Source organism: Sinohyriopsis cumingii, chromosome 4, assembly GCF_028554795.1.
Source record: "Sinohyriopsis cumingii isolate HCF-2022 chromosome 4, ASM2855479v2, whole genome shotgun sequence".
In the NCBI taxonomy this organism is placed as follows: Eukaryota; Metazoa; Mollusca; class Bivalvia; order Unionida; family Unionidae; genus Sinohyriopsis; species Sinohyriopsis cumingii.
This window is the reverse complement of record NC_142964.1, coordinates 81,839,258-81,862,252: the sequence shown is the minus strand read 5'-3', so window position 1 is coordinate 81,862,252 and position 22,995 is coordinate 81,839,258. Positions and strand designations below refer to the sequence as shown.

The window sequence follows — 22,995 nt, the reverse complement described above, 5'->3', positions numbered from 1 at the left end:
ACTTTAGACCACTCGGGGCCCCACTCTCCACCCTGTTAGAACTTTATTGAAATCAAAAGTGTCAAAAGATGTCTCCTCTATTTGTATTAGCATTAGTCAATTGATTACTTATGAGCTTAATCTGTTCCATAAATGTGCATAACTATTGTTCTGTGCTGAGAAACCCCTTTAAGTCCGAGTCTGAACGGGCATATGCGTAACTAGCTTAGCCAGCGTGAACAAGTTTGGAAACAATTCTTTATGGTTGTTATGTATAGTCATTCCACAATTCATAGGTAATTTACCTATCTCTGCTACAAATTTTTTCACTAACATGATCTCTGCCATAGATTAACTTTATTGAGTCAGTAATTTGCTAACTACTATGCCAGATTTCTTGTCTGCCCCATAATGGTGTATTAGGATTTCAATCAGTGCCATAATCTGCTTGTTCAGACAGGTAATTTGATCAAATAAATATCCTTAATCTTTAATTGCTTTTTAGATTCATATTTATTTATCTTAACTCTTAGGGTGCTATCTAGTTTCTTATTGTTCTTGTTGTTATGAGTTTAATGCCCCTGTTCAGCACATGATAGGCTATACATGATGGCCAGAACAACCAACCCATGGGAAGCTATTTTTCATGTACCCACATTGGCTGAGTCTGAGACATAAACCCAGACAGAGATAAGTTGTAAATGATCTTCAAAGGCAAGCACCTTTATACCACTATGCCACCAAGGGCCCTGATACCACTATGCCACCAATGGTCCTCATACCACTATGTCACCAAGGGCCCTCATACCACTATGCCACCAAGGGCCCTCATACCACTATGCCACCAAGGCCCCTCATACCACTATGCCACCAAGGCCCCTCATAACACTATGCCACCATGGGCCCTGATACAACTATGCCACCAACGGCCCCATCCAGTTTTACAGCACAAGATCCCTGAAGGGCTGAATTGTTTGAGCAAAGAAATTAAAACTGTACTCTACTTTTAAATTTGCTGCATTTTAATTAATTTGGTTTTCTGCCGTTTCTACATTTAATTTCAAAATACCACTGAATGGGGTGGGGATGGGTGGACCTGCATACCATCTGTTTTTTGTGCATCAAGCATGTACATTGGACTCAAATTCAAAATCATTTTAAGATTCAAAATCTTTCACTGGTATTTCAGTAACACTTTAACAGTTCCAGGAATCTGATATACTTCATAAGTTTCTAAATCACTGTCATTATCTTTATCATCAGCCAGTATTCGCTGCACGAAATCATTATCTTACGTTGAACCATGCTGGGACTCAGTTATTTGGGGTCTTCTAGGTAGCCCATATTATGTATAAAATTTTCTTCATGAATCTAAGGTTCAAACAATGAAAGAATGCTTTTTCCTGGGCCCAATGTGCCAATCAAAATCTGGTGTACAACCCATTAATGTCAAGCCAATGTAACCAGATGTGTAAACAGTTGCCTACCTGAAAAAAAGATGTTGCAACAAGTGCTACAAGGCCTCTATGGTGGTGTAATCTATGCTACTACAAGCACTAAGGATTAACAGTTCATGAAGGTGCAGACTTTAAGAAGTCTTGTACTGGTGGGACCCTCTGTGATGTGATAACAGATCCATCCTCAGTCGTAAATACCTGGGATCCTTGACTAACAGGTTAATGAGAGTGTTCAATTGTTACGAGTCTATGCTCTTAAAATAAGTAACAGAAAAGGTTGAAGACAACACGCTTTGTAAAAATTTAACAAATAATTTATTTCCCTAGAATACAAAGTGAAAAATGAGAAAGAACTTATGGTATTGCAAATTAAATCCAAACTGTAATCCAAGAATTAAAAATACAAGTCCTAGTAATAAAAAGTCCTAAATGAAACTGAGTTCAAGCCCAGATGAGATCCAAAATTGAAGGCGATTACATCTGTAATAACTTACAAAGTGCAGATGTGTCAACAGTCTCTTGTGGAATCACAGAAAATATTATTCCAGTTTTTAATTCATTATAAATTCCAGTGAATGTCTCTGTCCAAGAATTTTGTCAGAGCACTTCTGTATTTCCACAGAAAATAATCACTTGAATTCAATATTTTAAATAAAATAAAATTCAGCCCAAACTAGACACAACATAATACAACTTAACATGTCAAGTGTTTTAAGCCCAAATGACAAACCTTTATCAAAACATCAGTTATTCGACTAATTAAGATGCAAAACAAATTCTTGGATGCAGGTCAAAAGTTCATTCTTCTGGAAAAAATTAAAGTTTGTTACCAATTGGCAAGTGATAAATATCACGTAGTCCAGGTATGACCTTGACTCAACAATGATTCTTACTCTGAGAAAGAATTTTTTAAAAGTTTTAAAAAGTTGTTTACCAAAACTGTCACTGTATTTAGAACAAGGTCAGCAACTAGATACAATGTTTCATTACCCATAGCATATAACAAAAATTTAAAAAATTAAAAAATATTAAAAACTAACAAAGAAATTAAATTAAATTAAATATTCATAACACAATCATGTTTCGTGATGCCACAGGGAATCTGTAAGGATGAGCTGCTAACTGGTGGTCAAGAATATATGAAGAATCTGAGGGATTATTCTGAAAGGAGGTAAGGCATAATATACAGCTTAACTAACCTCAGACTGAAGGTTCTGGTCTAAGAGATACGTTGCTGTTGTTGTTGTGGGGTTTAATGCCATTTTTCAGCACACGATAGGCTACGAATGGCGACCAGTATTAATGGTGGAGGAAGAACCCAGGAAAAACCTCGGGAAGAACCACCGACCCATGAGAAGCTACTGGCAAGCTTTCTCACATACCCACATTGGCCAAATGCTAGACTTGAACCAACGCAGACAGAGGTGAGATGGCAGTGATCCGTAACGGAGAGTGCTTTAGACCACTCGGGGCCCCTCTAAGAGATATAAAGAAAGAGCTTGGTTTTTTTAAACCTCACTGTAATCAGGGCTAGAACTGGTTTTCCCCACTGGCGTTGAAAAAGAGCAGAGACCATTCCATGAAGACAACCCATCCTTATCCAGACAGACTGTCTGCCAGAATATATCTCTTGCCTGGAATGTGGCAGACTCTGACAGAGATCTCCAAAGCAGTCCAATGGAGGAGGTTCCAGATGGAGTGCCCCTTGACATCTATGCTATGAAAATATTGTCTGAAGTGTCTATGATGCAGTGGTCTTATGCAGTTGATGCATCTATGAAGTACCAGAATAAAACAGCATTTCTAGATGTTAATCAGAAGGCATAAATTCTTTCCAAGACCACAGACCCTACAGAACTAACCATTTAGGCTCCAAATGAGCACTCCAGAGTAAATCTAAAGCATCAGTATAAAGGAAGGAGTGACACTTAGATACGTGAATTGGAACTCTGGTCAGAAAGCTGTCCTGATTTTTTCCAGCAACTCAGATGGAGACAAAATCTGGATCCTCAGGGAATGCAGACAGTTGATACTTGTTAGACCTCCAGATTTATAGAAGCAAAAACTGTAGAGGCTGCATATGGAGTCTTCCTTCGGGAAATAAGTCCACTGTTGCATTAGAGTCCAAGGAGAGGGTAGAAAACAATAAAGTCTGGTCATCCAGTCTTGCTATGAAAGTATTGTTAGATTATATAAGGAGGAAAAACAGATTGTCTCTTGACAGGTGAGAAAATTCATCCCACAGGATCAGATCAGACTTCTCCTGGTTGGGGGTTAGGTCCATATGAGTCAATAACTCTCAACTTTGAGACAGATCCTTCAAAAGGGCATGACAGAGAACATCCTGCATCCATTAGTAGTCAAGGTACTGAAGGATGGGAACCTCTTTAATAAGTTATTATTACACCCATTGACCTGGTAAAGGCTCAGTGAACAGAAGCCAGACCAAAATGAAGAGTCTAATATTTTAACATCTCCCAGACAAATCTGCAGGAATTTCATGTGGGCTGGGAAGATGAGAATGGGACAATAGACATCCTAGAAGCCTATGGAAAGCACCCAGTCATTCAGTCTCCATCCTGAAACACTCTTCCATTGGAAAATTGTCCAGTAAGGAATGATTAATAATGAGTTGAAACTTTCACCTGTTTTGAAACTATGAAGATTCGAAAACAAAATCCTGGACTTTATAGATGTTTGTCACTCTCTCTATTGCACCATTCCTTAGAAGGGTGTACACCTCTTTCCATAGTGATACTAGTTAGTGGAACCAAATAGTGTCCTTAAAAAGGTGGAGGGTCCTGGAGCAAAGCCAGTAATTCTGGAGTGTGGAAAGGACCAGCATATTGTCTGTAAGGTCCAACAAAACATCTGAAAAAAGGTACCTAATGAAATATTGAGAAAAGAAGGGGTCTTGGCAGGAGAGTTCAGTTGGTTCTCCTCCATAGAATATTTTGCAGGAGGAGCTGTGAAGCATCCAAGATGAGGGCACTTCTTCACCAATTTAGCTGGGCCTAGTATCTCAGCAAGTGACAGGTGTTGCTGATCACTCAAGTCTAGCAAGTCAGCTATAGGGGTTATCCCTAAAAATAACATCTGTGCATCAAGTGGGGCAGTCGAAAAAAGGCTCCAGCAAATCCTTTTGATGTCTCCAAAGCAACATTTCTGTGAATGTGTAGAAGCTTTGCAGAGAGCATTAGGTAAACAGATAAAGCACATCTTATGTCATGGCAACAGCCTAAAACAATGTCTGCAATACAGACAGAAACAATGCATCCTCCTTCAACAGAAACAAGAAGGCAAACAAAGATTAGCATGGAAGGCTATAGCAGATAGCCTGCATGCCTTCGGTTTCAAAGCCTTGAGACCTAATGAGGAGAGACTGGACCAGGTTCTTCCCAAGATCACCACTTGAGAAGCACCCGAGTACAAGGCAGAGGACTTAAAAGGCTATGTGGGCAAATAGACCCGTTAACTAGAGGCTGAATCCGGACCAAAGCACATGAGGAGACAGACAATCTGTTTGCTGTATGACATCAAGACAACTTGTTATTTAACTCTCACATAACAGCCACGTAAGAAAGCAACAAAAAGTCCATTTTAGATCCCAGATGTTAAATGTGAGGGAGAACACAGCCAAATCAAAAGTAAATCACTTTACCCTTTGTTATAATAGTACAATATCTTTAATACAACCGCAACAATGCTGTGGGTGATGTTGATATGTTGTTCATAAATTGTAATATATCAAATCCTAATACCAAGGCCCTTACTAACTAAAGAATCAAGATAAGAGATTTTTAAAGAAGAATATAATGAAATATTTGCATCAACTTACCTTGTAACCGCAACACTAACCAATGGAGTTGTAGGTGCACCCTTCCTGCAATGAAAATAAAATTATTTAAACTTTGATGGCAAAAAATGACCAAATCTAATATGGAACACAACACTTCTTATGATACAAATACATGCCAAATCTTACATAGAACACAAATACTTGTTAAGATGCAAATACATACCAAATCTTACATAGAACACAAATACTTGTTAAGATACAAATACATACCAAATCTTACATGGAACACAATCACTTCTTATGATACAAATGCATACCAAACCTTACATGGAACACAAATACTTGTTAAGATGCAAATACATACCAAATCTTACATGGAACACAAATACTTGTTAAGATTCAAATGCATACCAATCCTTACATGGAACACAAATATGTGTTAAGATACAAATACATACCAAATCTTACATGGAACACAAATAATTGTTAAGATACAAATGCATACCAAATCTTACAGGGAACACAAATATGTGTTAAGATTCAAATACATACCAAATCTTACATGGAACACAATCACTTCTTATGATACAAATACATACCAAATCTTATATGGAACACAAATACTTGTTAAGATACAAATGCATACCAATCCTTACATGGAACACAAATATGTGTTAAGATACAAATACATACCAAATCTTACATGGAACACAAATACTTGTTAAGATACAAATGCATACCAATCCTTACATGGAACACAAATATGTGTTAAGATACAAATACATACCAAATCTTACATGGAACACAAATACTTGTTAAGATACAAATACATACCAAATCTTACATGGAACACAAATAATTGTTAAGATACAAATGCATACCAAATCTTACATGGAACACAAATACTTGTTAAGATACAAATACATACCAAATCTTACATGGAACACAAATACTTGTTAAGATACAAATACATACCAAATCTTACATGGAACACAAATAATTGTTAAGATACAAATGCATACCAAATCTTACATGGAACACAAATACTTGTTAAGATACAAATACATACCAAATCTTACATGGAACACAAATACTTGTTAAGATACAAATACATACCAAATCTTACATGGAACACAAATACTTGTTAAGATTCAAATGCATACCAATCCTTACATGGAACACAAATATGTGTTAAGATACAAATACATACCAAATCTTACATGGAACACAAATACTTGTTAAGATACAAATACATACCAAATCTTACATGGAACACAAATAATTGTTAAGATACAAATGCATACCAAATCTTACATGGAACACAAATACTTGTTAAGATACAAATACATACCAAATCTTACATGGAACACAAATACTTGTTAAGATACAAATACATACCAAATCTTACATGGAACACAAATACTTGTTAAGATTCAAATGCATACCAATCCTTACATGGAACACAAATATGTGTTAAGATACAAATACATACCAAATCTTACATGGAACACAAATACTTGTTAAGATACAAATACATACCAAATCTTACATGGAACACAAATAATTGTTAAGATACAAATGCATACCAAATCTTACATGGAACACAAATATGTGTTAAGATTCAAATACATACCAAATCTTACATGGAACACAATCACTTCTTATGATACAAATACATACCAAATCTTATATGGAACACAAATACTTGTTAAGATACAAATGCATACCAATCCTTACATGGAACACAAATATGTGTTAAGATACAAATACATACCAAATCTTACATGGAACACAATCACTTCTTATGATACAAATGCATACCAAATCTTACATGGAACACAAATATGTGTTAAGATTCAAATACATACCAAATCTTACATGGAACACAAACACTTCTTACGATACAAATGCATACCAAATCTTACATGGAACACAAATATGTGTTAAGATTCAAATACATACCAAATCTTACATGGAACACAAACACTTCTTATGATACAAATGCATACCAAATCTTACATGGAACACAAATATGTGTTAAGATTCAAATACATACCAAATCTTACATGGAACACAAACACTTCTTATGATACAAATGCATACCAAATCTTACATGGAACGCAAATACTTGTTAAGATACAAATACATACCAATCCTTACATGGAACACAAATATGTGTTAAGATTCAAATACATACCAAATCTTACATGGAACACAAACACTTCTTATGATACAAATGCATACCAAATCTTACATGGAACGCAAATACTTGTTAAGATACAAATACATACCAAATCTTACACGGAACACAATCACTTCTTATGATACAAATACATACCAAATCTTATATGGAACACAAATACTTGTTAAGATACAAATACATACCAAATCTTACATGGAACACAAATAATTGTTAAGATACAAATGCATACCAAATCTTACATGGAACACAAATATGTGTTAAGATTCAAATACATACCAAATCTTACATGGAACACAATCACTTCTTATGATACAAATGCATACCAAACCTTACATGGAACACAAATACTTGTTAAGATGCAAATACATACCAAATCTTACATGGAACACAAATACTTGTTAAGATTCAAATGCATACCAATCCTTACATGGAACACAAATATGTGTTAAGATACAAATACATACCAAATCTTACATGGAACACAAATACTTGTTAAGATACAAATACATACCAAATCTTACATGGAACACAAATATGTGTTAAGATTCAAATACATACCAAATCTTACATGGAACACAATCACTTCTTATGATACAAATACATACCAAATCTTATATGGAACACAAATACTTGTTAAGATACAAATGCATACCAATCCTTACATGGAACACAAATATGTGTTAAGATACAAATACATACCAAATCTTACATGGAACACAAACACTTCTTATGATACAAATACATACCAAATCTTACATGGAACACAAATACTTTATAGTGATATGATTTGGATTTTTAACGTAGCTTTAAAAAAATTCAGTCATATCGCTACGATGTCTGCAATGTGGCAGTTTATAGTGATGTCTAGCACTGGGGCATCATGCCACAGACATGTAGCATGATGTCCCACCCAGTCACATTATCCTGACACCAGGCTGACCTGCTCCAACACTAACCTCTTGATGCTGAACGCCAAGCGAGACAGCTGTTAGTACCATTTTTGTAAGTCTTTGGTATGACTCAGATGGGGATCAAACCCATGACCTCCCACATTCGAGGCGGACGCTCTAACCACTAGGCCACTGGAGCGGTCAAATACTTGATAGATGTTCTTTGATATAATGCACCGGCTAATAAGTTCTGTTAAAACAATCAAATTTTGTTTTATTGTGAAATCAGTTTTAAGAGTGAATTCAGATAAAAGGAAGTTGGTTTTTAACAAAGTCATATTAAGGTATGGAAGCCAGGAATATTCATCATGCTAAGCAAACCAATGTTTTTATCTCAATCTGTACATTTGTCTCATAGTAACACAAATAATGTTGTTATTTCTGTTATTTCAAGTTTTAAAACTGCTAAACATGTCCTGCGCACTGACACCATTCAGGTGCTAATAAGCTCAAGCAACTGGAGACAAGATTTTAACTGACACAAGTAATCAGACTGTGCTTTTATTAGATACTCATTTATTCAACCACAAATATTTTTTTAAGTAGTAAATTTGTTTAAAAGTGGTATGGCTGTTCCAGTAAAACATATATTCCCCACCACACAGCACTTCAAAAAAATTCTGAAGGATGTTGTGTTTCAAACTTTTTTGATTCTGACAGTGGAAGGTTAGTTAGGAAAATCACTTCTGTTCTGTGTTGTGTTAACAAAATGAGAAATCACTGGTGGCGTTGTCAACAAAAAAATATACATTTAAAATTGCAGCTAACCCCCTCCTAAAGGTCTAACATAAAATAAAACACTGGGTTAGAAAATGATGCGAATACACTCGAGTGCACCTAACTTGTAAGAATTTGGGTACTTTTAAAACAGTAATACGCGTTCGCAAATTATGTAAACATCACGGATATAAAACATGTGCTTTGAACAGTATGCAATTTTTGTTCAACTTTTAACTTTAATAGTTCATTTTGTGATGTAATTCACGCTACCAGTGGCAGTCTCACAGTGCTTGATGCAACATTCAGATTCAAGAAGGCAAATGTTAAAATAGTTGGATACTTCAGTTCAACATGAATGGCTGTTAAACTAAATCTGATTGGTTCACTGGGCCCTGGAACAAGCATTTTATGGTAGTTTTAAGGTGGTGCTCTAAAGTTTCGTATTTTGCACAGGGTTAGAATTTTAAAGAAAAAGAACTTCCACCTGTGTCCTCACTGGTTATACTGGATATTTAAGAAAGACCTTGTACATCTTAGGTATTGTTTAATTCTCTTTATTTTGGTGTATGATTGATGGGTGTAATATGCGTTATATATCCAGATGTGCACCTTTAAAAAACTGCTAGCTCCGCTGGTTATTTTCACTTCCTGGACTTCAGAGGTAAATTGTATAAAAGAGAGCCGATAACTTTTTTTACATTTTATATTATGTAATAGTTCATCCATTGCACTTTCATAAGCTGGTATAGTCTATCTGGGCAAAATTCATTTTCCCTATCTTTATAGGTGCTAAATTTAGTGTACTTTAGACTAATTTAGGCTGGTTCTTTTAGCACAAGGGAACAGTCATTTTAGTTAGCAGTGTGCAGTGTGCTTAGATCATGTACAATTTCTAAAGAAATGTCAGCCACATTACATCAAAGTAGCATAGAGGTATGCCAACACTCTCTCCATTGTGCATGTTTCAAATGCAAACATCTTCACCTTACATATGTCACTCTCTCAAAAGTACATAATAACTGGTGAGCACCCCCTAACCTTACTTTCATCATGGAGGTTTTTACAAATGTGTGTTTCAAATAAGGGTCACACAGGAAACTAAAATGGCTGAATCACAATAAGGTTTGTATTCAGACGACATTTTCATTCGGCAAATACTGGCTGGTGATAGCTATTATGACAATGAATTTCATGAATATCAGTCTGAAGGACATTGGGAAAATATCATTGAAAATACCAGTGTAAGATTTTGAACCTAAAATTGATTTTGAGTGCGAGTCCTATGTACATGTTGGATGGACAGGATGCCAGTTATATTTGTTCAAGATACCCATGTCTGAACAAGCAGACTATGGGAATGTTTGACTTAAAACCCTAATATAGCGTTATGGAAGAGAAAAAATCTGCCATAAGAGGCCACAAAGCACTGATTCATGGAAGTGACACTTTGGCAGAGTTCATGTTAGTGAAAACTTTTCTTTTTGGAACAGAGATATCCAAGAGAAAATACCTATGGGCCATACCTGTGAGATGTTGTTAATTGCACAAGCATAAAGAACTGTAACTCGTTCAAGCTAGTTATGCACTTGACTTTTCAGACAAAAAACAATGAAAGGGAGTTCTCAACAAAGAATAAATTTGTAAACAGAGTAGGAGAATTATATTAAATTCAGAAACAATTAACAGATTAATGCTCATAGGATTAATCAGAGAATCCCCATACGACATAATTGTGTGTAGATCTCTAGTTGGCAGAACCACTCTGGCAACAAAAGAATGACGAGGCTAACTTTCATATCATGCAGATGTATTACAAGTGAAGTACATGCTCTCTACGTGCAAAACTTAAATTACATTAAACATAAGGGACTGACTGATCTGTGTAAACTCAAAGCAAGATGGATAAAATTTGTCCTGTTTATGTTTGGTTATTCCTATGTATATTTTGAGCATGGTGATATTTTCTACAGACCTTTTGGCACTTTATAGTTCCAAGTCATCATTTGGTATTTGTATTACAAATTGTATTACTATTATCCAATACACAACATTCTGAAGCAGTATCATTAACTAATGATGAAATTAATGAAAAAAGACTTGATGTCATTCTGATATATGGATTCTTTACTACACTACTAATCTATTCGTCCTGATTCTTTTTTACCATCTCCTTTAGTTTTACTGGTACCAATACTTTCAATAAAATTGTAACTTCTATTTTCTTGCAATCTCAATATTTGTGATCAGGTATTATTGTCAAAAGGTAAAATGTACTTAGTTTTGTTGTAAAATCTAAAACTATTAATTAACAAGGGACTAAAGTAAACAGTGTACGCAGAAATTATTGTCATATTACAGAGTGTTGTTAGAAACAATAAAATAGTTGTACAAGATGTATTTTGCAAAGTTGTAGAACCAGCACTCTTATTGTCACCACATATTCCATTTAAATAATAATATTATTTCTGCATATTCCTATCAGTATTTTCCCAGTGGTATTAATTTCTTGATCTGATGTTGTTCATTTCTTGTGCAATTTTTACATATCAAGAATTCTCACAGTATCATTAAAAACAATGTAATCTGCACCAAATTGAGTTGCTTGAGAAGAAATTTATTTTTTAACCCCAAAATCACTGAAGCTATGAGTTCTGGCATTAAAGTCTTACATTAAATAACATCTGAAGTAGCCATGATAGTAATTTAGTATGCAACTGTACTAATTTCAAATTTGGTATATTCAGATCTTGAATGTGATGGAGGAATGTGGCTCCAAAATAAACACATCAATTTTAGAACCTGTTCATGGACTTTGAATCAAGTATATAATCTGAGTCCAACTCAATTGTTCGAAAAATTTTAATTCTTTTGACAACATCGTAATTAGCTTTCAAATATGGAGTAAGCCTATGGTCTTTCTTCCATAATGACCAAAACTCCACCACAACCACGTGAAAATGCCAAATGACATCACAGGAATAATCCCTATACAACTAGAGCTGACATCTCTCTGAGTATTTTGATTTCAGTAGAGCATTAACAGACTGGAATAGTAAGAAAGAGTGACATATATTTACGTGTTAGGGAGATATTTAACAATGGCTATTCCTCCCACCACCAACTCCTCATTGGAGATCACACACATACAAAACTTAGATTAAATCCTGAAATCCTGGCAGCATCCCTGCAGGGGAAATAACCTGACCATTTTATTTGATTTTATCGGTCTCTGATTATCCCATGGTATTTCTGTTATTTGAGCATTATCTTACAGTGTGTCCAGTCAGCATGGTCGAAAAAGGCTTACAACCATTGAGATTTGTTGAAGGACTCAATTACTACAGATATGAAAGAACAAGAACCATACTATAAATCACTGAAGATAAAATAGAGTATATATGGGTTTGACTGTCCCTGATTGGTTGATAATGAAAGTAAGATTTTAGTAAAAACAATCTTTTGAGAGCTTGTCCTACTTGTAACTTAAAAAAGTCAGAGACACTGTTTTATTAACATAATTTCCATCCCTTTACAGACCTGAGTTTGGAAGACTCATTACTGAAATCAGCACCTGACTCTTTGATGTAGTATTGAAAGCACACATTTCAAGCTTGTGTAGATCCAGAAAATGGTGCAGCTGTTATGGTTTTCTTTACACAAAAACTGTCATCATACATGTGTCTATACTGATACAAATTTGATCATGAGCACTTGAAATTTAACTCTTGACTTTTGTGCAGAAACATGGAATCCAAGCAGATTACATCCAGAAATGTAGAGGTTTTCTATCTTGGATTTAGTCACCCTGTTGCATTTCACATTGATATGCATATTCACAAACAATTAGCATAGTAGTAGGAAAAGGGACAAATTTAGATACACATCATAAACAAGGCAAATATTATGTGGGGGGACAAGATCGTAAGAACAGGTTCGAATGGAGAAGCATAATAACAACAATAATGAGTAGAAGTGTGCCTCTTTTTTTATGTGTGCAACATTATTTTCTCAGCTTCAGTTAAGAAACTACATCAAAGGGAAGACAATAAAGGGTGTACAGTTAACTAAACCAACGTGAATTTAGCTACTTAAAAAATGTATCAGATCAATTCTAACCTTCTGGTTATATCTGTTATGGTCTGTTTCTGTCCATTCTGGTGATTATGTCCACTGAATCAGTATGGTTGGAAAAAATGTGGCAAATTTAAAGATTGAAAAATCTTTTAGCACATTATGAATATACACTGTACGTCGACTGAGAGATGTGAATACTCCATTTCTTGGTTTGTTGATTCTGGTTGTTGCACAATTCAAATGCATCATTGAAAAACAGTGATGCATTCTCATACTTTGTTGAAAATATTTATTACAGATGTACATCTCCAAATATTGGTGAATATAGCTTGAATGAGTTATAACAATTCTGGTTGGAACAATGGACATTGTTAGAGAAACCTAAAGTGAGCTAAAATGTAAACTTTTTGGTAGCATGTGATGCAGGATTGCTCAAGACTTCTCCATCTCATATGCTCACCATGAAAAATCCATTTGTACCAACTGATAATGACTTTTTGGTAACTGTCAGAAAGGCATAATTGATAATATTCAAAGGTCTACAAAAATTACTAGAGTCAAAATTTATAAACTCATACAGCTGTGGCAAAAATGATGGACTAATACTTTTGCTGCTGTTTTGACTGTTGATTAGTTGATTGATTTAGTCTGGCTTGGTTTGTTTTTATGGGGTATTAATGCCATGTTTCAGTACGTGATAGGCTATACATGGCAGCCAATATATTAGGTGGAGGAAGAACCCCAAAAGACCACCAACCCAAATTAGTTGATCTGTGACAAACACTTACTCTGTGAGATGTGCAAGTGACCTGTAAAAGCAAGCACCTTAGTTTACTTGGGCACATGGAGCCTCTGTTGATTTGACATTTTTTTATGTTTATCTCCAACAGCCTAAATCATTATGACATGAGACCTCAGGTTTTGGTAGATCATTATGGCCTTTACACCATTTTCAGATCAAGAGAATCCGTATATGGCAGACAGTTTTACTGCTAAAGAAACTCCAAGTACTTCTGAGACACCAAACACCACTTATATAGAACCACTGACATTCCACAAGTAACTGGCAACATTCTCATGTGCACATTATAGGCAAGTAATCACATGACAAGCATCTTGCACCACTCTGCCATGAAAGCCCCTCAGATCTGTATCACAAGACCAGCATCTTATACCACTCTACCATAAAAGCCCCACAGACCATAGGTATAAGTCTCATATGATAACGAAAAACTAGAAGTGGGAAACAGAACCAGTGACAACTGAATTGAAAGTGCTGAATGTTACTGCTAGGCCATCAGTGATGCCTTGCTGTTGACAATACAGTTAACTGCAATGACATTGATTTTATGAGTACTCTGGGAAAAAATGATTCCTTGACTTGCATCCATTTTTAAAAATCTAATTTATGATATAAAAATGTTTGACTTGCTATATTTCTTTTTTTAAAACTTTATATTAGTCTTGCAACAAGGCATAAAAATAAGACATTGCTAACTGAAATTCATGTTCTTACAAGAAATGATATAGTGTAAAAGTAGACAGAAATAATGCGACATCCACAGGTATTAATGGGGCTTTTCCCCAGACAAATCACATTTTATAAGTTTAACAAAACATTTATTTAAAAAATTAATAACAAAGAATCATAGCATCTAACACACATTTGAAGCAATACAAGATTTAGCTTTTATTCTAATCAAAAGCAGCATGCCTTAGAACAAAAATAGCAAATCAGTGATCACTTTAGTAAACACACAGTTTAGCTAGGGTACAAATTCATGATTCATAATTTCTGTATTAGAAAAGAAATCTCTATTATTAAATCTATTATTAAATTAGTAGGTATTAAGGGACTGATCAATGACATGTACAAAAAAAAAGCCACCATGAAAATTTGTGATTTCACAGTATCAGAGACATACTTGGCTCACAGACAAACAAATAAAAGGACAAAAGATTGATTATAATGAATGAATACAACTAAAAATATGTAGTAGATTACATGATCTATAAGAATTCAGTGGATTACCTCCAGCCAGCTGTCATTTAAATCGCTTCTGTCCCCAACCCAATATTAAAATCACTTCTACCGCCCACTAACCCATAGCCAGAAATTATGTAAAAAAAAAAATGCTTCTGTAGGGGGCAGTGATTTTCTATTAAAACACATCTGAAGGTGAACCCCCCCCCCCCCGAGAGATATATGTTTCACTGGAAAAGCCCTAAAGATGTTATTAGAACGAAGTGTTAAATATGTATATAGAAGAGGTTAATGTTTAGAAGCAGTAAATATGTGATTATAAGTGTTACATATGCATTTAGAAGTGATAAATGTATTTAGAAGTGGTAAATACATATTTAGAAGTTGTAAAATTTTAATTTTGAGTTCTTAATTCAAAGCACGATAATGTTCTTAACCCATAATGCACTGACTTGAACTTCAATCAGAATTTAATCGTGCAATTTACTTTGCAAGTGACTGATTTTCATAAATTTAAAACACTTTAAACTTGATGGCAATGCTAATTAGAAATAAGCACTAACAATTATATTTATTAAAGATGGGTTGTAACATCATTGTTTTTAATGCTATTCTTATGGTGTGATCCATATGGATGACAATATGGACTGAAATAATACAACATGAATCAAAACATTTTTATATTTTATAAGACTGAAACATAAATACTATGAAGTGAACAAATATATTTAGTCAACATAAACGTAAAGTATTAATGCATGTTTGACTGACATTTTGATTATTCCGTTCCTTTCCCACCCGCACCCCTCACAAAAAGTTACACACATGCATTCATCCAATTTTATATCATTCATGCTATAAAACAGTTTGGTATATCAAGCAGTCAGGATTTATGGACCCCAACTACTGATCCCAACTACTGCCTTATAATGAGAAAGTGGTGCTGTAGGTTAATGCAGTCAGGATTTATGGACTCCAATTAGAGGCCATCCATTTAGTACATATGCATGGAGGGAGGTAACCCAAATGCATATGCGTGCGTATGGGTGGGGTCTGCTGATAATGTACGTACGCATTGGAAATGGGGGGTGGGGTGAAACCTCGATTTTTTTTCTTCTAATACATAACCTGTTTGACTGGGTTCAGATGGCATTTGAATTTTAGCAGACACTAGACAAACTTTTTAAAGTTACACAGCTTATTTCTTTGATGCAACCATACAGTCAACATCGGTGGACTATCTGTTTTATTAAACATGTTAATATTATTAATCCTTGGTCGTTTCTATGTGGATTAAATATAGGACGTTCTATAGAATGGGGGAGGGTGTCAAGCATATGCATGTAGGTGGGGGGGGGGTTGTAAAAAGTATGCATGTGTACAGGGGGAGAGGTCAAGCTTTGCCAGACTTTTGCATATTTACTAAATGGATGGCCCCTTACTGCCTTATAATAAATAAGTGGTGTAGTAAGTTCATTAATTACCATAGAACTGTGTTGCCACACACAAGAGCAATGGCAGAGTTCCATCCATACACAGCTACTGGAAAGTTGAAAGCTGTAATCACACCAACTAGTCCAAGTGGATTCCACTGCTCTAGGAGGGCATGGCCCTTTCCTGTAAATATAAACATGCATATAGTCTAGAATAACGATGAAAAGTATGTATGCACTGTAATATCTTCGCCATCTGAATCATATTCATGATTATTTAGGGCTTGCCAAGATAGTCTGCTGACATTTTAAATGTACACATTTTCCTTGCTGTGGAATAATAAGATCTTTTATTTTTTATTTATTTTGTTGTCCTCTGGTATGTAATATGGGAGTAAGTGCATGTGTGTGGTACTCTGGTACTCTGTGTGTGGTACTCTGGTATGTAATATGGGAGTAGGTGCATGTGTGTGGTACTCTGGTACTCTGTGTGGTACTCTGGTATGTAATATGGGAGTAGGTGCATGTGTGTGGTACTCTGTGATATGGCTATTACTACATCTGTTTGTCTTTTCTTTAACATTTTCAAAAAAGCTTGTGAAACTTCTATATATGAACCATTGACCACATTATTAGAAATAAATTTAAACCCACTTTAGTTTACTAAAAAAAAGGAAAACAAAGATAATACACATTTAACTACTTTACATATCAAACAAGTTAATCAACTTTAGTGAGAATAGGAATTGATGTGCATGACTGTTCCATCTCCATTTGGATGACTTCAAGTGGTAAATATAAAAGAATCCTGCAATTACATGTTGCCTCCAAACAACACTGATGATGACTTATTTGAAAGGTATCAAGATCATACATTAATTAATTAACTGTCTCAAGATGAAAGGTTGCTTTTCCTGTATCATTACCTTGAAGAAGTTCATGGCTTGCTTTGTTAAAGGAAACTGCCTGATAATGATTAATCAGCAAGTACATCACCTAGTGACATCACCTTCAGCTTATGCATGTGATAATTACAGTAATCAAAGCTGGAAAGTTGACTGCTCAATCACCAGTTTCTGACTACAGGTAATACAATCCTAAGATTTTGAATTTTTTAATATTTTTTCTGCTTTAAAAAATGTTTTTTGGTCTTATGTACCATTTAAAATTAATGAACTTTTTTAAAAACTGTGTCTGTAAAAATTTAAGGGTGTTTATTAAGGTTAATTATGGTATTCTATAAATCAGAGTTTATGTTGTTGGTCATATATATAGTAAGTAACCTCTTTTATCTAGTGACCTATTTCACATTAAAAGGTCCAGTCAGTCACAAATTTTTGATATTTATGTGACTGTGAATGCAAGCCAATCTGGCACCACACTTACTCTCTGAGGGAAAGACATGGCCAGCAAACATTCGGGAGAGTCCAACTGCATAATCTGTAACGTCAATGTACTCTTGGACTTCACCGTTACCCTCTGGTAGGATTTTACCCATCTCAAGAGTCACCTGTATCAAAATATTTGTAAACTTCATACAAATACATTTCATAGAGCAGAGACACTTGGCAAACCACAATCTATAGGTACAAGCACCCCATCCCTTCATATGCTGGCTTTAGGGTCCAAATTGGACATGTAAGTATTATGCCAAATATAAGTGAAGATCTAAAAATTTAAAAATTGTTCAAAACTATAGGAAGATAAACACTTCCAAAATAAATGTAAAACATGAAGTACTAGAAAATAAAATATAAAAGATTAAAGTATAAAAATTCTGTAAAATGTAAATGAAATATAGTATAGAGGCAACAAAAATAAAATCCTCAAATTATACAGTCACAGCTGATTATATAAACCACATTCTCTTAAAAGTCCAAGCTTTTCTCTGAAGGTAAATAAACCTAAAGTTCTATAACTGAATTCTCATGTTGAGGACTTTTCAAATTCATAAAGATGAAACATTGTTTTTTGGGGGGAGAGTGAGAGGGGATAATTAAGGCAGTAATTATGGACCAAAAGAACTCTGTAGTATCTCCAACACTGATTTTTATTGTTTTCAAGCAAGGGCAAATTTATGAGAAAAGGCAAAACTGGCGATTGTATACAGGTAACCTCAGAACACAGGTTCACCTTTCAAAAATGGGTTTAGAACATACGCCATGAAGATGAAGATATATTGGACAACACGCCCAACTGGCACAAATGGTTACTTCCATTTCTGCAGCGATAACACAACTACGTTTCCCACCATACATCAAATTAATTGCCTCAACCCTCTGCCATAATGATAAAAACTGCCTCACATTTGAACCCGACATATTGACACCTTGGTGTGTGTGTGTGTGTGTGTGTGCGCGTGCATGTGATTTGGATTTTTAACATAGCTTAAACATTTTTTCAGTCATTGTTACAATATCTGCAGTGTGGAAGTTTATAGTGACGCATAGCACTCGGGCATCATGTCCCACTCTGTCATATTATCTGGACACCAGACCAACCAGTCCTATCACTAACCTCTTAATGCTGAGCACCAAGCAAGGCAGCTACTAGTTCCATTTTTATAAGTCTCTGGGGTGACTCGACCAGGATTCAAACCCACAACCTCCTGCATCTGAGGTGGACACTCTAACCACTTAGGCCACCTTTGAGTTTGACAGAGAGTGTGACATGACTGGAGCATGGCAAGTACAAATGAGATATGAAATGTTTACACATCAATTTAAATTCTATGCTTTTATTTAAACAATGCCTTGCTCATCAAACAAAAGTTTAATTTGCATACCTGGAGCAGACATTGCTGATATGCTCTAGTGACTGCTTAAGGCAGGGAGAATCCCCTATTGGTTTGGAACCACCTAGCTACTGTCTGCAGAAGGCAGGTAACCATTACACGCAAATCATTTATATAGGAAATTTGGTTGAGGAGTGGAATTAGAATGGCCACTGTGATCAGGTGACCTCTATTTACAAGTGACCTTTGGACACTTCTTACTTTATTTACATAAGTGGTGGAAGTATGGGTTTTCTGGAGTGTCCATATTCCCTGAACTTTCAAACCTATGAAAGAGCTTGACAGCATCATCAGATCCTTACAGAAGTCTTGTAGATTCTTTATTCCTCCCTGTATTTAGTTTAGAGCATGCATTTTCACTGATATCAGTAGTCTTCTGCACTTTTGGTGGGCTGGATGTAACTGCTTTCCATTATGGATTGCTGCTCTGTGGATGAGTTGGGTTTATGTGGTTTTCGTTTGTAGCAATGGGTTTCTTATTGGCCACTCTTTCACACTGACTACTGTGTTGTCTGCTTAACTCTCTGTTTGGATTGCTGTCAAGGTTTTAGTGGCATCCTGATTGAATTTGATTTGACATTCTAATGGCTGTCTGGATACAGGCAGTATTTGAAGAATGCTTCATCTCCACTTTAGTTGTGCTGGTGTTGGTTTTGCCTGCTGTGTTAAGTAGAGCTGTAATTTCCAAAAAATATCCTGGCCACAGGAAAGATCATGCCTTTCGCCTGGACCTCTTTTCAAGTTTCCAATTAAGGCAGTCTCTAGAACAGGGGTGCACAACCCACGGCCTGCAAACATGTTTTGTCCGGTCCTATGGGCAAATTAAAACAAAACAGAATTCTGGCCCATGAACAGTAATTATATTAAAGAAATGTGTGTACGGCCCTCAAGCGGTCTTAACAAATGCAATCTGCCCCTTGCCAAAAGAAGTTGTGCACCCCTGCTGTAGAATATTATAAATGTTCTGCTGGGCAATTCGCACTTTCTGTGCAGGAAAATCCATTTTGACCGTCCTGCCCACATCAGGGACAGACTGGTTTCTTCTTGCAACCATCTCTGTGGGACCCACATTTCTGACACTTAAAATCAACCTGCCATTACGGTGACTGTTGACTTGTTTCACTTGGGAGACATCGAGATTTTCAAGCATCTTATTCTCACTGCAGCCATCCAAATCTCAAGATCAAACAACACCTCTTGAAGACTCAAAGAAACTCGTTTTTAAATACCTTAATGGGTATCTCCACAAATCACTTAGAGTGAAGCAGATTGTCAGAGTGCACTTTGCAGCTACACTTGATAAGCAATTAAACAGAGCTAATTCCTTTAAAATTCTTGCTACAGGGCAAACTGTAACATCGCGACTATAGCAATACAGGACTATTATTGGAATCAGTGACAACTGCTATCTTTACTATTAGCACTTAATAGAATAAAAGCCATTTTATTCCTATTGAAGCGATTAAGAAATCGGTAATTCGTGATTTTTTGCATGCGTCGTGAATTGGTGAATCATTATCTCGAGTCGTGAAATTCATGCCAAAATCGCAAGGGTTGGCAGGTCTGAATATACCCATGAAGTTTCATGACTGTGCAAAATACAAAACATTTATGTCGATGCCAGCACTAAAGAGGACATTGGAAAAGTGATCCCTCAGGCAAGACAAAAACTAGGATGTTAGAGACTAATAATGTATGAAGCTTTCTGTGTCATCATAATTGGTCATGTCAGTATGATGTTCTATTTAGATGTTTGTTGTTGCAGGGTTTAATGCCATTTTGCAGCACAAGATAGGCTGTACATGGCGGCCAGTATTAATGGTGGAGGAAGAAACCCAGGAATACCCTGGAAAGAACCACCGACCCACGAGAAGCTACCAGCAAGCTTTCTCACATAACCACATTGGCTGAGTCCGAGACTCGAACCCACGCAGAGAGAGGTGAGATGGCAGTGATCTGTGACAGAGAGCGCTTTAGACCACTCAGCCACTACCTATTTAGGTGGAGTAACAATAACAAGATTTTCTAGATGGCTGCTGTGGTGGCCATACTGAATGTCAGATCCATACCATTTTCATTTAGTACCAACCAGACATCATAACAAGTCACCTGTTGAAGACCTAAAGCTAAATAGACTTAAAGATGTCAATGGTACCTGGGTACTCACCTATTGATAATAATGTTGGTAATAAAAAGAGCATCTGTTAAAAATTTACCAAAAAAAAACCTGTTTCCATGTTCAGATCAGAGTCATTAGGAGAGAGTAAGACATGTAATAATGATTGCTTGTTATGTGACTATTTGCTGCCATGCATTTATTCAATGTCACAGGGGCTCATATCACTGCTTAAAATTTACTTGTCATACAAGGAAGTAAACTTCTCTCCATTTTCACAAACCTATTTAATAATCATTGCTGATATTTCAATCTAGATTTTGCACAGCATAATAATTTTGGTACTGATGTTTAGATCAGGCATTTGACTTTGTATTCCTGTCCAATGTTTGGCTTACTATCACACCTTTAAGGAATGACAAACCATTTTCCCAATATACCACTTGACATGGTCATTATTGCACTTGCTTAATATGCAAGTGCAACATATTGAATGGAACACTGCTCTCTCATTGGCCAAAGGCAAATGATGTACTGTACTTATTTATAACTTATTTTCAGTTGGCCACTGAGAAGGTAGTATTCTATTCAGTGTGTGGCTGGCCAAGACTTATGGGTCAGTAGGATGCTTTCTGTTGAAATGTATTTCAAGATATGATACTAGATATGTTAAGAAAACAACTATTTCAAGGTTTTTTGAGTTACTGCATCTTCATCCACACTGCATGACCTCTATGCCAGAACACTTTGAATCAAAAGTGGTCAAATTATGTTGAACATTTTTCTAAGACACATTCATCCCAACCTTTTCATCTTAAGGCATTCAAGCTAGGTAGCTTTCTATTAAATTTGGTGATACAGTTATTTAGAAGTTACTAAAGGTTGTTCTACTTTTAATAACAGCAACATTTGATGATAAATTGTCATCATTTGTGCAAACTTAATAATAATGTCTATATTTAAAGGGTAACTCAGTTAAAAACAACTAATCTCCCTTGAGCCCTTTACTATATAGAAGAAACAGCAAATAAAGCCTTTAACTAGAGAGAATTAAAAATAAATAAATAAAATAAAGTAAACAATTTTTCTAAAAAAATATAATTTAAAAAACCAAGAGACCCTCAAAGCAACTGACACTCTACTGGACATAAAGAAGTCCCTGAATTTAAAATAAGACCATTTTTTCCTTTTAATAGCTTAGCATTGAAACCATCTTTCATGTTCTTCAGTAATAATAAGATTTTCAAATTATATGGTGTGGTGGACATACTGGATGTCAGACTGACACCAGTTTCATTTAGAACCAAACAGACATAATTTTAAGTCTTTTGGTAAATACCCCATCTTACAATGAGCATCCATTCAGGGCAAATAATGAGAACAAAAGTTTCAAGACCACCATGACAGACCTATGGAATATTCAATTAGCACCATTTTCAGTTAGAACCAACTAGATATCATAAAAAGTCTACTGCTGCAAACCCCA

At 35.5% G+C, this 22,995-nt stretch overlaps 1 protein-coding gene across 1 annotated transcript in view; it reads right to left on the bottom strand.

Moving 5' to 3' along the window:
• Nucleotides 1-22,995, bottom strand: part of LOC149801545 (alpha-aminoadipic semialdehyde dehydrogenase-like) — a 144,645-nt gene that overhangs the window by 108,098 nt on the left and 13,552 nt on the right. The window contains exons 5-7 of the mRNA XM_089955745.1: nucleotides 17,986-18,109; nucleotides 16,651-16,783; nucleotides 5,275-5,319 (exon numbers count right to left, since the gene is read on the bottom strand). Of these exons, the coding sequence (XP_089811871.1) occupies nucleotides 5,275-5,319; nucleotides 16,651-16,783; nucleotides 17,986-18,109 (302 nt within the window). The remainder of the gene's footprint in view (nucleotides 1-5,274; nucleotides 5,320-16,650; nucleotides 16,784-17,985; nucleotides 18,110-22,995) is intronic.